Raw genomic sequence first — 16,669 nt, forward strand, 5'->3', positions numbered from 1 at the left:
GAGAGGACAAGGCAGCAGAGGGGATGCTCTGCTCAGACCTGCTTCAGGCGCTCACGCTGAGGCTGGCTGGGAGATTTCGGCAGGTCACTGCTTCCACTCTGCCCTTCAGCGGGCCGTTCTCCAGCTTGACGTCTCCTGGGAGAGCTTTTTCCCCACGCACACCTGAACTGCCTGGGATTGCATCCCTACCTCCCGCAGCCAGAGCGAATGTCCCGTACAGCTCCTGCCCGTCCTCGCCACTCCCACCCCTTCCCCATCTGCAGGCGTCGCTCCCGCTAGAGCCAGTGTTCCAGCGTGCGGGGCAGATGGGGGTGCCAGACGCCCGCGCGGCAGATTTATGGACGTCGGGAACAGTTTCCATGTGTGTGCGAGCTCCATTGGACTCGCTCCCTCTCCCCACCCTTTGTCACCCCCAGGCTTGGGACGGTGCCCCTACCCCTGCCTGCGCAGTGCATGGCATGCTGCAGCCCGACCCGGCCGCCCACTCCCCGACAGCGACCCCAAAGCCGAGGGTCCCCGCCGGGGAGGGAACGGCAGCCGCAGTCCTACCCCTGGCAGCTCGGCCGGCTGCGTGTGCGCAGCCCGGTGACTCAGTGCTGGGCGTGCAGATGGGCCGGCGCAGCAGCGGGGCCGAATTCCGCCGGCCCCACAGCCAGCTGGCCGGGCTCAGCGGTGGGAGCATGAGCGCTTGCGGGAAGGGTTCTCCGTACGCTTTCCCCTATGGATGCTGTCTCCTCTTCGCCTCTGGACACTGCCCAGATGGGCAGCCGCCGGGCGAGCGGACGGCAGGGTGGGGATGGGCGCAGGTGGGTGAGGACCCGGCCCCCGCAGCCCCCGCCTGGGGAGGGATACCTCCCATGCAGCGCAGGGGTGGGAGAGGCACCATCCGGGGAGACAGCTGGGACCTCCAGATGAAATTAGCAGTGCCTCCGGCCAAGCCAGCTCAGCTAATAAGCGCAGCGGGGAGCACGCATGTGTGGCAGGCGGGAGCACGGCTGGAGGACCCGCTCCCACCCCTGACACCCGGTGTAGCACCTCACTGATGGGCCCCGTGCCTCTGTGCACCCAGAGATGGGGGGGCTCAATCCATGCCCCGCCGGGGAGGTGCTCGGGACGGGTCGGGCAGGCGCCGTCAGTACCAAGTCACCAGGTGCAGCCCAAGGGTACGGCTCGCACCACAGCTCTGCCCTAGGGACCTCAAAGGATGCTGGGGACAGTGGCAACCTGGCACTGAGCTAGTTCACACCAGGGCTTTTAAGACAGCCCAGGGACAGATCACTAAGGACAGACCTGATATGAGCCCAGGGTCCTCCCTCCCCTAGGACAGACAGCAACTTTCCCGTCGAGCTCCTCAGTGCCTTTGGGCTAAGCAAAGGAGGTGAAAAATTACCTGCAGCATCCAAGCGTCTGACCACGGCACCATCGTGCACCGACCTCCGCACTGCTGCGATGCTTTCTCAAGGACGCCATCAATTCACAGGCAATATCATACTGTCTTCTACTACCACAGCTGAGCAGGCAGCCCCTGCCGTCGCTTCACCCTCTGATCCCTCTGGGTCTTTCTCATACTGCGTATGAAACTTATACGCAGAAAGGAAGTTTTAGCATCTACCTAACCCAGGGGAATCAAGTATCTCACTGTCCACAGTCTTTAGGAGAATGTCCAAGAGGAGCCACAGTCATTAGGAGATGGAAGTCTGGATTTCAGCTTCGGCTTTTTCATGGGGTTTTTGTTACTCTGGCCCTATCTAGGAACTTGCCCAAGTTTTTCCACACATAGGTATAACCTTACAGCACTGTGCATTAAGGGAGCAGAAATTACTACCAAGGATGGATAAAAAAGAGACGAGCGCCACATGGAAGAGCACACAGAAAGGTCTTTAACATGCTCGAACAATCTGACGAGAAAGCTCACATCTACCTGGGGGGCTCTCCAGTGAAATAAATGTATTACATGCCTCTGGACTGTTGCAGAGTGATATTAAGGAGAGATGGAGTACGGACACTGCGTGCCTGAAATGAGCCTAGAGCTACTAAATGCCAGACCGGCATTTCAAAGGCACTGCCCTGTGAAGGGCGAATATCAGTGCTGCTCCTGCCGTCCTTTCCTCCGCTCCCCACTCCCACACACGTGCACAGATTTAGGTGCAGGTTTAGGTGCAGGCAGGCAGACTGACGTACCTGTGAGAGGCTTTACTTGAAGGGCTTCTCAAGCACAAGCCATGCGGTAAAGCCCTGGTTATTATACAGCTGGCTGCCCCGATCACTCGGAAACGAAAAGCACTCCAACGATACATGAAAAAAATACATCTCAAAAATAACAAGGCATTAAACCACTGGAGATCAGTTGCATTGAGGTCGGCAGGAGCATTTCTATTCCCCAGCCTGATTGCCCCTGTGCCCAGGCCAGGGAATCTTGTGTCACCCAGTTTCTCCTGTTTTGGTCCCCATTAGTCCAGCAAGAGAAACTTGTTTCCTTGGATCTGCACCTGGAAGGAGGCTCAGAGAGGCATCTCTGCACTACTCCTGAGGAGAGGGTGGACGAGCAATTCTGGCAGCAAGGACAGGAAGCCAGAGCTGCCCTCTTATGGGTGAAGGACCTGGATGGGGGCACAAATGCCCCTCGCAAAATGCCCCAGAATCCACAAGGTGCTGCTTAGCTCATGAGACACCTGTATGTGGAAAGCCCAGCAGAGGTGTGAGCATCTCCCTAATTTCTCCGTGAACCTGCAGTACCCCTCAGCCACACCAGTGCCATCTGAGAGGCATTTTTGAGGAGCCAGGCTGCATTACGCTGGCAGCCACTGCAGGGCAAAGCCAGGGAAGGACTAGCTTAAACCTCCGCTTTCAAGGTTCCGCTGTATCCCTGACTGCAAGCAGCTATTCCCAGGGGCTCTTGCATTTCCCAACAAAACGGCCAGAGTTTACAAGTTTGTTTTCAAGCCTCACCAGGCTGCTTGCATTTGCTGCCCAGTGCCCACACCCAGGCGGCAGCTGTGCTCTCTGCCACCTGACGCGCCGGTACCCCTCACTAGCTTACAGCACGGCCCCATAACAGCAGCTAGCATCCTGCTACACATAGAGCGGTGCAGTGATTTCCCTGCTCCTTCCCCTGTACGTAACAATTTCCCCCGGCGCTGCAGTCCCGGGGGGAGGCAGAAAGAGATTTGGTGATTCAGAAGCTGAGTCCCACGGCAGTGCCCACCAAGTAACCCCCCTTATCTGCATTCCCTGATCCTCAAACGTGGTGCACCCCCCACGTTTTATGAGCTTCCTTATGCCACTCGCTGTAAGGTGCCGTAACAGAAACAGTACTAACATGAACAAGACCAGCAGCATCCGAGGGGCCCAGCTGAAGGACAGGGAGGAGGACTTCTGTGGCAGCAGAGCAGTGCTCGTACAGTGATGGACTACAAATCACTTGGTTTTATATGGAAAACTGTTTAGCACAAGGATGGAGGACTGTATTTGCATTGCCACACCATCCCTGGACCACGCAGGAAACTCTCCCTGGACCATGCAGGTCCCCGGCACCTAGGGACACCGCTGTAAAAGGCTCAGCTTCAGCTCAGCATGCTGAAACACGCCGTCCTCTTATCTGACGGGCAGCGGCAGGGGAGGAGGAGGTGCAAGGGCTGCTCCGGGGAACCCAGCCCTGACTCCTGGCTCCCTGAGGAGCTGCCAGCTGGAGCTGCGATTGATGCTGCGGTGGTGCGGCCCTTCTCTCAGCAGGCAGCTGCCTCACGCCCAGCCAGCGTGCGGAAACCTCTTTGTTGCGGCAGCTAATGAGCAGATTGTATTTCACAGTGCCGCGGCCCGGCGCAGGTACGGCTGGTGGCTTTCATCTTCCTGATAGCTCCCACGGGAAAAGAGCGGCCGCTGCCCCGCAGTGCAGGTCATGCTTCGATCTCGCTGGGCATTTTGGTGTTTGCAGCTTTTAAACCCTCTATCGGTGTTTGCACTTGCCCATGGCTCTTTTAAAGCACAGGAGTGGTGGAAAGGAGTTGGGGAAGCACCCACTGGAGTTTGTGCAGGAACACAATGGTGGGATTGATGCTGAAGCACAAGGGAGAGTGAGTAAACAGCCATGAGGGGGGTGGCATCTAACTTATTGGGAGAGTCAACTTTAAAACAACATCAAAATCCACTTTAAAGACCTCCATTGTGTTAAACAGCCTGGGGTTTATTCCTCAAACTCCTCCCCTGGCTTTCATCCCGCTAACTGCGAGCCTGCTCTAGCCGCTGTGCCATGAGAGCTGGCCACGGGCCACCCACTGTCCCTGCTGTGCCGTGAGAGCTGGCCATGGGCCACCCGCTGCCCCCGCGTGCCCAGTGGGCAGGAGCTGGCCTGCGCCCCCGTCCAGCCAGGAGCAACCTGGGGGGAGCCCAAGGCGTTTGGGAGGGGGGGGATGTGGCTTGGCCAGGGGAATTGGCTCTTCAGAAGAAATCCATCACGCGCTTGCCCCAGGCTCAGATTCATCTCAAACAAAGTTCAAAGTCCCCCCAGGCTCCCCCCAGCCCGGGCCACCAGAGCTGACAGATAAACTCACTGGAGGTGTATGTGCGGGGGCAGCCTGGGGCGCTCCGGGACATACCCGGAGCAGCACGGACAGGGGACCACACTCTCCTGCCTGCTCATTTGCTCTCCGGAGCCATCCACCAGGCCATGATGGGGGGCTCAGTGCAGACCTCATGCCACCAGCACCTCCCGTGTCCTCCCCCAACGCCCAGGGATGCTGTCGCAGGGATGCTGTTTTCCCCAGCTGAGTAGGTAGAGCCGACCGAGACGCGGCTCCCTCAGCCCCTGCCCCCCTGCAGCCGCTCCCCTCCCCCCCCCCCTCCCCGAGATCCCAGCCCAGTGGCAAAGGTGGGTTCACAGCGGAAGGGCTGTGCACCTTTCCGACGCGGATCCCCGGCCTGCCGGCAGTGTCTGCTGGGTCACGACCCCCCCAGGGACGATGCAGAGCACCCAGCCACTCTGCCAAGCTCTCTGCTTACAAAAGCAGGGTATTTATTATGCCCCCAAAAAAAGATGAAAAGGAAAGCTGCTACTTTTAATAGTGTTTTTCATGCAGTTTTTTTATCAGCACCATGTGTGCTGGGAATTCCCCCCCACCCAAGCATTTTTGAAGAGCGAGGGATGCTGTGGGGCACTGGTGAGGACTGCTCCTCCCTGTGATGCCGAGAATGCTCTTCAAATGCCCTTCACCTCAGTTTCTAGACATCTGAAGTCAGGTGCTGAGGTTCCAGCCTGGCTTCCCCCTGGCCAAGGTCACCACTAGCGATCTGGCTGCCTGCCCCATGCCGTGCTTGGTGGTCCTACCACATCCCTCCCTCCCTCCGACTCCGCAGTCCACCCTTGCACCCCTCGGTGGCACCAGCCTCCCTCCCATGCTACCAAGCCTGGGCACCGGATGAAGTTTCAGCTACGGAGGTATCGCTCCCCCATCTGCCTCCAACATGTTGCCTTTGACATGAACTAACATCTCCTATTAACACTGCAAGAAACAGATCTGGAAAAATGCATTTTCAAGCAGAGTTCAGACAGGCCACAAGGAGAGAATCCCCCCCAAAATGAGCGGGGAGTAGTCAGAGCCAGCGTGACGCCCCCGGAGCAGACCTACCGGCAAGGGGTTGAAGTTCTGGTCTACCAGGTGGTTGTGGCCGTGGTCGAGGAAGGAGTGCCGCACCACCACGTCGATGCCCTGGCTGGCCAGCAAGCCCAGCGTGTTCAGCCACCTGGGGACAGAGGGAGCAGAGTCAGGCTGCGGCAGGGGGGGACAGCCGCCTGCTCCCACCGCCCGAGCCAAACCCTTGAGATGGTTTTGCAAGCTGGGTGTTAGTCAGCTTCCCCCGTGCAAGCCCACGTGCCTCTCCCCTGCCGCAGCCACCTCTGCCCTGGCCGTGCCCACCTTGCATGTCCCGACAGCACGTCTGAGCCCCGGCACGCACCCTGGCGTTGCAGCCCTGTGCCCAAAGCCTGGGCTGTCCCCTCAGCTCGCCAGCACCCTGCTGACTCAGCAGGGGGACCGCAGCATTGCCTCTCGCACCCCCAGGCAACGCCTTCAGCCCCCGCAGCCTGCCACAGCCCCAATACCCCGTGCACGTCCCCACGCCTCCCCCCAGAGCCCAGATAATCTTCCTCCATCTTTCATGACCGCAGCCGGCTCTGAAGACCTGGACGGGGGCTTTGCAGCAGGATGCCCGTGCCACGGGGCTGTGCCAGTAGACAAGCCCCAGGAATGGTTGTGGCTTTGAAGAAGGAGAGAAAACGGTTTCCAGAGCAGAGTCCTGCTGAGCGCTTCCCTGGGCGGGTGCCCCAGGAGTAAATGCACGCAAGGACGTGTGGATGAAGCCTGAACCCAAAACGCAGAGTGGGAGGAGGCCTGGGGGATCCCGAGCTGCCAAGTGAGGCAAGACTGTCGGGATGCCAGCCTTGGGGTCCTGGAGCTGACATGCCTAGATCACACCTCCCCTTCCATGTCCATGACCTGCGGGCACACTGTGGGCACCCATGTGGGATCCCGAGCGGTCCCCTCCTTGCTCTGCTTCTCTGGGTACGCCAGAGGCTGGGTCACCTGCAGGAAAGCAGAGCTGAGGACAGGTAATCGGGATGCTATGGAGAAAGTAACGGTGCCCAGGCTGCCGGGGGAGTACTGTGGGGGTACAGGTGGGGTCCCTGGGCACAGAGCTGGCCCTCTCCTGGCTGCAGCAGCTTTGCAGCACCCAAGCCCGCAGACCCCGTGGGGATGGCAGTGCCCTGGCACCAGAGAGCCGGTGTAACTCACAGGAACCCGGCCGCATAGGAATCGGAGAGGTTGTTCATGCCTCCAGCTGAGGTAGCGCCAACACCTTCCAGCCAGATCTTCTTCCCTGGCGTGTATGTGTTCACTACCTGTGCAGGACACAAAAGCAACCAAAATGACTCTTATGAAGCTGTGATTTAAAGCCAAGGCAGACATCTCCTGTGCTACGTTCTGGGAGGGGTTACGGAGAACTTCGATGATGGTGCTGCTGGGCAGTCAGTGCCTACCTGGCCCTGGTGCGGTCACCAGGTGTCTTCACCATGTCTGGATGGTGGGAGACTGGTTCTCACTCTCTGCTGCTGCTGCCACATGTCCACTACCCATCTTCTGGAGCTGCTTCTAACATGTTCTCCCAAACATGCTCTCACGCTCTTTCTCCATGGTCTCCCCACACATGCCCTATCCCACAGGTTGCCCTGCCATGTCACCTCAGCTCTCCATGGCCCCATGCAAGGTGGCCACCAGCCACATGGAGCACCCAAGCCCTGATGACTCTGCAACGTGGGAGCACTGGAACACATACTGGAGTCACGTGAAGGAACAGTGGGTACCTGAGACGAAAGCAGTGGATGTCTCTGGCCACAGGCAGAGACAGCCCCATGGCTGAGCAGGGGCTGCTTCGATGTCCAAGACACAGGCATGCAGGTCTGAGCGTGCTGGCCCACCCCTTACAAGGCTCCAGCAGGCAGTGCAGATACCCGTGAGATGCCAGGTGGGACAGGAGGGCTCAGGTGACCGGAGCTGCCCTCTCCCAGTGCGAACAACATCCAGCACCATGCAACTCCCCATCCTCTCTCCCGCAATCCCACTTCTCCAGGCCGGGCAATGAGCTCCCGCGACCAGATGTCTGCAAACCCAGCAGCCCGAGGAGTGCTCCGCGCAGCCTGATGTATCCTGCCCCATTAGTGAGGAGCGCTGGAATGTGCTGGATGGACTGGGATCCCTCAAAGATGTTAAATACGCCAGCTCTGGGCTGCCTCCCACTCACAGCCTGTGAGACTCGACATCCCTGACTGAAGCCCCAGAGGTGTTGGCATCCTGCCTGTAATTATCTAAGCCCGCCACCTTCCCCCGTCGGAGAGGAAGCAATAAAACAGGGAAGTGGACAAGCCCAGCTGCTCTAATCAGCCCCGGCAGGATGCACGGACTCAAAGCCAAGCTGGAGGCTATTAGCACCCAGCGCTGTGCTTTTGCTCAGCCGCACTGGCATTCCCGGGAGAGCCCTTCCCCAGCCGTGCCCCGTGCAGACCAAATCCTGCCCCGTGGATGTGAGGGTTCCCCCAGCCCGCATCGAGGGCGGCTCCTCGCTACTGCTGGTCTGGGGATGGATGGGGTCCACGGAGCCCCTAGAGCTGGTGTGTCCTGTCCTGCTGGGGATGTCGCCACCCAGCTGCCCATGGCCAGGACAGCAAACGCCATCCCGCTGCTGGTGCCCTGCTCCCAGAGCCCTCTGCCCAGCCCACCCTGGGGGCTCCTGCTCCAATCCCAGCAGGTTCCCAACCCACAGTGGAGGTGGGATATGTGCCACCACTTTTGGTGGGGTTGCGTCCCCCCAGCAGGAGCAGGGCTGGTGGGTGCCGCTTGCTTGCCCCTGCGCTGATCCCACTGGCCACCCCACCATGCCTCCTCGTAGCGGGATGATCATCCATATGCATGGATGATTCCCAGTTTGTGCCAGAGGACTCGGCAAGCGGCGCAAGCGGCTCTTCTCCTCCGGTTTTGCCGTGCGGACCCTTACATCCCCTTTCCCGGGGCCTCTTTGAGTTGTTTACTCATCCTACAGTTTCTCCCTGCAGGAATTACAACAGCAAGACATTGTGGTGACTGGTATGGTATGAAAACCTAGACAAGACAGACAGACAGACATGTCCTCTAGTCCCTAACGCCTTCCATGCTTACTAGGTGTTCCTTATTTCTTGTCGGAACAACAGCTGAGCGAGCCGGTCACAGCACTGGTTCCCGTACCAGCCAAAGCAGGGGGACCTGCGGAACCCCCGTTCCCTACCCAGGCAGTAGAGATGCGAGCTGGGTCCCCCTGAGCGGCGCGGGGAGAGGAGCGCTCGCTGCAGGCTGCGCTAGCCAGGCGGAGCCGTGGGCTCTGACACAGCACGCCAGCAACAGCTGGGTTTTATAACACAGTCAAAACACGATCATCAGGGAAAAAAAAACAGTTGTTCATAATGATGTTCATGATTCTCCACCAGTGAAAATCACCCTGGAAATGCAACTGTCACAACTTTGCAAGCAACATCTTTACGCACTGGCAGGGAGCGGGGCGAGGTATTGTCCCCTCCTGAGCAGGCACGGCACCGGCTGTGCTCGGGACGGTTTGGTACTGACTGGTTGCTCCCTCTTCTCATCCTTGGGAGAAACTTTCAGGAATGGATGGATAGGAGACTGGAGACAGTCGGCTGCTTTAGAAAGGCTTTGCATGGCAGTGTCTGCCCCTGCGCCATGCATCCAGCCCGTGCCACGCTGCAGCCCGTGGCCGCTTCCCTCCCGACCCACCGCTCATCCCACCCCAGGGCTAGGCATCGTGCTGCCCGGACTTTTCTCCCATCCTCTGCATGAGGACTGGCCGCATTTGGGCTGGAAGGACAGCCACCCCCAGCAGCCGCCCTCCATCCTTGCCCCATGCCAGGTGCCCCGGGAGCGTGTCGGTGCTGAGGCCAGCGCCCCGGCCACGAGCTGTGCCAAGGGGGGCACGGTGCCCCCTCACCGACCCTTTGCACTCACGCACTTTCTGGATTTTCCTGATCTGGTCGGAGAGCGTGTCTAACAGGCGTGTTTTCAGGAAGTCCGTCACTTTGGCCACTCGGCCATCAATGTAGTAACTGGAAGGAAAATAAGAAGACAAGGATCAGACAGCTGGGAAGAGCTCTGCCCCGAACCACGTCCTCCTGTCCCGCTGCTGCCCCACACCAAGAAGCCTCCTCTGCTCTGGGGCAGCCCCTGCTTGCACCCTGCCCTCCCCTGGCCCTCTGGCCATGCCTGTGTCTGGCAGGTGCTTTCAGTCTCCAAAACAGGGTGTGAGGTGGATGTGCCCTGAACGCTGAGCAATCTGCACTACAGGAACCATGGGAAATTTTGCACTTTCTTAACTACTGCTGGTGAAATGCTGGGAGAGGACCACAAAAGGCTAAGAGCAAACCACCAACCGCAAAGGCTTTGCAGCACCCTCAGAAGGAGACCCTCTGACACAATGCCTGTGACAGCAGCACCTGGGCTCCACCATCAAGGAGATCTCGGGAGATCTTCTGCTCACATGGCTCATCCCGTCTGTACCCATCCCCTGTATTAGGGACACACGGTTTCCAAAATGCAGATAAGCCAGTCAGCCCTGGGCACAGCATCATCGCTACTGGAAAGATTGCTTTTATGAGATGGCAAAAAGGAAGAAGCACATCTGAAACGAAGGGCTCCTTAGCTGCAGGAGGACACTACGCAGGCACCAGGGAGGAGAAGGGTCCTGAACAGCCAAGACCCTCTGAGACACACTGGAAATTGCTGCAGTAAACACTCAGGAGAGGACAGGAGAGGCTGCCCACACTCCCAGCCGTGGGAATAAGCGCATCACTCTGCCCAGGTTGTGGGACACTCTCCATTCAGTGGCTGGTTTTCTGGCCACTGGTGCACCTGCAGGGGACACCGTACAGAGCCTCTTCTGGTCTGAGAACCAGAACTGTTCCTGGACATCCAGCTGCAATAACAACCCTCTGGACTAAGACCTGGTGGTGTTTCCAAGCAAGGATTGGTGACCATGGGGTGCACGGGCTCAGGACCTATGGCACCAGAGCGAGCCCTGCTCCCAGCACCCCTGCACAACCTGCACCTTTCTTCCTCGATCTCCCAGCAAAGCCCACAGCCGAATCCCCCAGTTGAGAAATGCCATGTCTGTTACCCGCAGGGGAAGTCCTGCTCTCGCAGAAAACCCTTCTGCCCTGGGAATGCCAGGGAGTGTTTCCCATGCAGAGGGCGGATTCCTGCTCTCCGTGTGCTTGCTTATATAAAACACGGCTATATTGCTGCCAATCATAAAGGGAATCGGCTGTCTCCAAGTGTGCGGGGAAGGCTCTGAAATGCTTCATTACTGTCCAGGATGTAAGGTGAAGCCATCAGTCCTGGAGAGCAAATGCCCTGCGGCTGGAGGTAATCCCAAACGGCTCCTTCTGAGGAAGCCTCTGGGGGGCTGGCACCTCTGTCCCCAGGCAAGGAGCAGTGGCAGCCCTTGCACATCTCCCAGAGGCTCCTCCCAGCCTCGCAGGGACACCAGAACGTCATCTGCAGCATGCACTGACATATTCCCAGGATAGACATTTGACTGATGAATAGATTTTGCAAAAGAAACTTTCTGAACCTCCTCCTCCTGAATCCGCAGCGTGCATCAGCCACTTGACACAGCGAGCCCCGGAGCGTGTTGGAGCCGTGCTGGGGTGACAGAGGTGCACAGGAATTGCAGCAGCTTTGGCTGGGGCTGGCAGGCCTCAGCTATAGCCTCCCATCCCCCACTGGAGCCATGTCCACTTGGCGTTCACCAGAGTTACACAGACCTTTCTCCCTCTCCACAGACTTCAGTGCAGCCACGGGTGCTGGGATGCACAACGGACTGAAGACCTGGGGTCTGAAGAAAGGTGGATTCACCTTTCCAGGGCTGATTTCTCCATAACATGCATCTCATCCGCACCAGCAAGCAGCTGTAGCGGCCGTAGTGGCTGCTTCACTTGGGTGCTGGAATGCAGGAGCATTCCCAAAGGATGCTGTGGGCTAACCCAGCCTCAGCCAGAGCACCCGCCACACGTGCGACATGCACGAGTGCTCAGACAGGATTTTTTGCTCCAAGTCACTGCCCAGGTAACCGGGTAAACACACCTGGGAGTTGCGCAGGGCTGCGGTGGAAGGGGAGCAATGTCAGTACTAACTGGCCCAGAACAGAAATCCATTAAATGAGAAGAGTCTCTTCTGCCAAGCCTCCCACAGGCACACAGTCCCTGCTGCGTCCCCAGCGAAGCAGGGGATCGCACCCAGTTTCTCTCCAGCGTTGTGTAACCCAGGGAAGGAGGAAAGAGGCACTTCTGTATGTCCGTGTTGACTGGAAGGTGCTAAGGGCAGAAATTATCTCCGGAGAGAGGACTTAGGAACCGTTCAAAATCATTCCAATCCCTTATACACTATCGAAGCACTGGCTGCCGAGAGCAGAGCCGATCTGTAAGCAGCAGGCAGTGGTGGGGTTTACAGAGATTACTTTTTAAGACAAAATTACAAAGCAATGGACTCTGGGGACGGCAGATGTTTGGATTTTAGCACCGCACTTAAAAACTGAACAGAAATGCTTTTTTCAGACTGCTGTGGACTAAAAACCCCATCACTTGGGACAAAAACTGGCTAAAAGGCCATAAAAATAAGGTTATATTGACTAGGAAAAGATGGAGTTAGAGAGACCTCAGTCTGTGTATGGCCCCTCCATCCAGTGCAGAAGACTTTCTGCAGGGTTCACCTTGTCTGTGCAAGCCAATATGGTCCCAGAGCCCAGAATAAACCCCTCAGAGAGCAAAGGCAGGCTTGCACCGCCTCATCGGCTCATCCCAGCACAAGGTGTGCTCAGACCTACAGCTCCACTGCCAAGGGAGAGGAACATTTCTCCAGGAGCAGCCCCAGAGGAGGCTCTGCCCTCCCAGGGACCGCGCAGAGGAGGCAGCATGGGAAGATGCTGCTGTGCTGAGCACAGCCGAGACCCTGCAAGGAAGAGGAATGCCCACGGTCACGGGTTTTTGACATTTTTGTTAACCCAGAGAAATGGGGACTGGCACAGGGATGAAAGGCAAAAATAAACTCTTTGCTTCAGTATCAGGAAATCTTGTTGGCAGCATGTCTCCTGGGGGAGCCAGGAGGGGAGCGCCTTGGCTTTGGGTATTTAAGGAGAGGATGAAGACATTTATGAGCTTCTGTAAGATGGGTAAGGATCTCTTGCAGATCTGCCTGGGAAGCGCTCAGACACGAAGAGGTACTTTCAACCTCCCTCAACTGGGAAAGGGGTGAAAATGGCACCAGTTGCATGAGGCTTGTGAGGAAGAGCGAGGCCCTGAGGTCTGCCTTGGTACCAGGCTACCCAGGAACAGATGAGCTGTCTCCAGCTGTAGGCTTCACCACTGAGATTCGGGCACTTCCTTTTGAAAACTTTAACCCTCAGTAAAGGCAGTATAGAAATCCACAAAACACAAAACAACTGACAGACCCTTAAAGCAGGAGAAGCGCTCGTTAGGCGTGGATTATTCCCAGGAGTAAAGGCTGCAGCTTTGCTGATATTTACAATGACTCAGTGCACTTGACTTTCAAAAAAAAAAAAAACCCTAAACCAAAAAACCCCTGAACAGTCGCAGCTCTCCAAGCTCCGAAAAAGCCAACAGCAGCTGCAGAGAGCTCCAGCGCTGACAAGCACCTCCCCAGGCAGCAGCACCGCGCACAGGCAGCCGGGCCGAGCCGGCCCCAGGGGACCGCAGCATCCACATCCTCCTCTCCCCATGCTGGGGAGGTCTGAGCACCAAAGGAGATGAACGGCCAGGCCCTCCCCAGCGTGGGCACAGGTCTCTGGCAGCCATGGCTCTGCAGAGGACACATAGCTCAGGGACAAGCTATTTGGCTCCAACAGGGGCTGGCAGATCTTCCAGTGGGCTCTGGGTACGATGTAGCACCAGAGGTGGCCCTGAAGCCTAGGAGATATCAGCATGCCCTCGTGGGCACAGACCATGCCATTTCTCATAGTACAGGAGAGAATAGACACGGGCGGTTACATGCAGAGCTGACTCATCATGTCCCCCAGTTTGATGCCGCTATCTCTGCAGACAGACAATCTGGAGGAACCAGCTAAGGAAAAGGGGAATCTAGCAAATAAATCCTAGATGACACACATGTCTCAAAGAAAACGCCATGTGCAGCCACTTTGGGTGCCCTATTATACAGTACAAAGCTGAGGCCAGTTCTATCCCTTCCACTTACAGAGCAAGGGGTACCCCGTTTCTAAAAAAACTCATTTGAATATGCCTAGAAACCTGTGATAGGACCAGTGCACTTTGCAAAGGGAATTGTCACTGTATCACTCCGGAGGTGGCCAAACCAGAACATGGTGCAGGGGCAGGACTCCACCAAGGGCTGGGCAGGGATTTGTGCCAGCGCAAGGAAATGCACCACCTCAATTCCCGGCCCCCATCCCTGGATGGAACAGTAGCACAAGACTCAAGACACAAAGACAGGAGCTGGGAACAGTACGCTGAAAAAGCTGCTGCTGGGGGGTCATCTGAGGCAGGGCTGAGCACAGCTGCCAGCCAGAAACGTCCCTGTTCTCGGGCAGGCTGCAAGGCTGGGATGCACACAGGTCCCCAGTGCCTCCCAGAGAAGCGCAGTGCCAGGCACCAGGGCTCTCGGGCGAACCCGGGGCTTGGCTGCACATCTCTATCCTGTCACCTCCGGGGCTTGTGCTGCCTTTAAAACGGGTTTCTGGAAAGATCCACAATTTGCTGCGTGGGACCGTGAGCATCGTCCCATAGTTAATGAAGGCAGTGCACTGGCTCCCGGGCAGCTGGTTTCATTTACCTCCTCTTTCATTTTAAAGAGAAACCTTTGCCCCTATTATCTGACCTCTTCTTCTGTTGCAGTTAATTACATTAAAGCCCACTTCCCAAAGCTCAGGAATTTCCGGATCTACTTTGTTGCCTGCTGCTACAGGGAGAGTCTGCTAGGAATTAGGGCACCCGCCTGCCGGGGACGCCGAGCCGGGCAGAACCCCGCTGTCAGCGTGACACCCCACCACCACCGCAGCTGTGAAACCAAGACACCTCTGCCGAGGGAGGCGGCCCTGATCCCTGAGCATCTTCCCGAGGAGAGGGCAGAGCCCCCATCTGCAGCTCCAGACACAGACAGCCCCACTGCTCCCCCCGGAGAGGAAAGGGGGGATGTGACCAGCTCCCCCCAGGTAAAGACCTGTGGGCACAGGGGAGAGGCACTGCCCACCTCCAATCAACTAATAAATGCACTGATAAAGAAGAATGACTGGGGGCTGCTCTCTGGCCCTAAAGGCACAACTCACACCCATGCTTTTCTCTGCCCCTGGACGAGGTGCCTCTGCATCCCACCGGTGGGAGCCATCTCTGGCCCATGGTGTCTCCCTGGCCGTGCCCTGGCATCACCTGGGACTGTGCTGGTGGCCAGAGCCACAATGCTGCCAGGGACTGTGCCCTCCATCTGACAGTGCAGAGGATGGCAAGCCAGTTTGCAAAGCCATGCCCTGGCCAGGTCTGTTTACAGGTGGAGATGGGCCAGTGACTCCTTCATGCAACCCCCTCCTCCAGGCACAGCCTCAGAAGTCACCGCATCCTGAGCACCTGCAGCAGGTTCACGCGAGCCAAAATATATACCCGTGGTACATCCATTGGTGGTGGTGGTGGGGGGGTGTGTTTGCACACTGGGAAACTTTCCCTGGGTACCTTTAGGAAATCTGCCCCCTGCTACAGCTACTGCCTGGTGAGCATCTCCATCCGCACACCTGATGCGTGTAAGCCAGAAGAGATGTCACCCAAACCGAGCCCAGCAAAAGCATTTCAAGCAGTATCCCCCACATGCCTGTGCGCCTGGCACCTCTGACTGCCACACAGGGCGGGTGACTTTCCATCTCGGAAGATAACATGGCATTCTCCAAGGAGCCAAAACGTCCACAGGCTGTGAACAGGCAAACATTTACTTTCCCTGTAAGCAATAGGGATTTGTGCTTCAAAGGGAGCGTTGCATAAGGATTTGCCCACTAAATTTGCCAAACTTGGAGTTTTGCATGACGCTTTGGATGGGAAACCGGCCATACAGACTGAGAGAGCACGCACGGGGAGGGGACCGGGCATGGCTGCAGGTTTAAGTGGGCAGTGAATCTTCCCCTTGTGCGAGGACGCCGGCACCGAGCGAGGAGATGGCTGTGGGGAGGTTTCCGAGCAGCGGGAACCCGCATCCAAAGACTGAGGGGGTCCGCAATAAACCGAGCATTTACTCATAACCAAACATAACAAATAAACTAAATTATCAGGGAAACGCCAAAACTCTCAGAGCCACTGTCCGTCCCACCTGCCACTCCCTCCTTTAGTGGAAATTCCCTGAGCGTTTCAAAGCCGTTCACACATCCCTCTCCAGCAACACATTACTTCTGAAGAGGAAGGCACACATGCTGAGTTACATATGTAAGTGAAACCATTCTCAGAAAGGCTGGCGAGGCTGCTTATTTCCACCCAGTGTCACTTTTCTGTCAGATATATTTCAGATATATTCTGTTTTCACACAGAGAATAGGGATCCCTGCAATGTACTCCCTTCTCAATTCCCTTTCTGGATCGAGCGCAGCCTTTTCAAAGGAATAACAGATTTGACAAATTTATAACCGATATCCCGGGAGAACGTTAGGGTTTGGAACAGAAACGTTCATACTTGAAGTTCGACAGCAGTTTAGTTTCCTGCTAATAATTTTCTTCTTGGATACAAAGGACCTTGTTTTGTTTTGTTTTGCTGTTTGGAGCAGAGGGATGAGACACTGTTTTGACATTTATTCATAAACAGTACAGAAGCCCAGCTCGGAGCTGTGGCCATTGCCAGTCCTCGTACATGCAGATGGGTGCAATCTCCAGAGCTCCAAACCCGGGCTGGGGGAGAAGCAGCTCCTACACCACAGTGCAAACGGGTCGGGAAGCAGCGCCTGAGCCCCACCGACCCTCGCGGGGAGCTGCACCGGCCCTCCCGATCGCAGGGTGCTCAGCACCAGAGCTGCCGAGCTCTTTGCACTGACACTAGAAGAAGAGGTTTCATAGCAGACACACGGGCAGATTCCCTGCACGC

At 57.1% G+C, this 16,669-nt stretch overlaps 1 protein-coding gene across 1 annotated transcript in view; it reads right to left on the minus strand.

Moving 5' to 3' along the window:
* The window catches only part of HPSE2 (heparanase 2 (inactive)), a gene marked incomplete at both ends in the record, with an annotated part of 112,093 nt that overhangs the window by 8,786 nt on the left and 86,638 nt on the right, over nt 1-16,669 (minus strand). The window contains 3 exons of the mRNA XM_082486029.1: nt 5,625-5,739; nt 6,789-6,895; nt 9,547-9,640. Coding sequence (XP_082342155.1) covers nt 5,625-5,739; nt 6,789-6,895; nt 9,547-9,640 — 316 coding nt within the window. The remainder of the gene's footprint in view (nt 1-5,624; nt 5,740-6,788; nt 6,896-9,546; nt 9,641-16,669) is intronic.

Source organism: Vanellus vanellus, assembly GCF_965231255.1.
Source record: "Vanellus vanellus genome assembly, chromosome: 7".
Lineage (NCBI taxonomy): Eukaryota > Metazoa > Chordata > Aves > Charadriiformes > Charadriidae > Vanellus > Vanellus vanellus.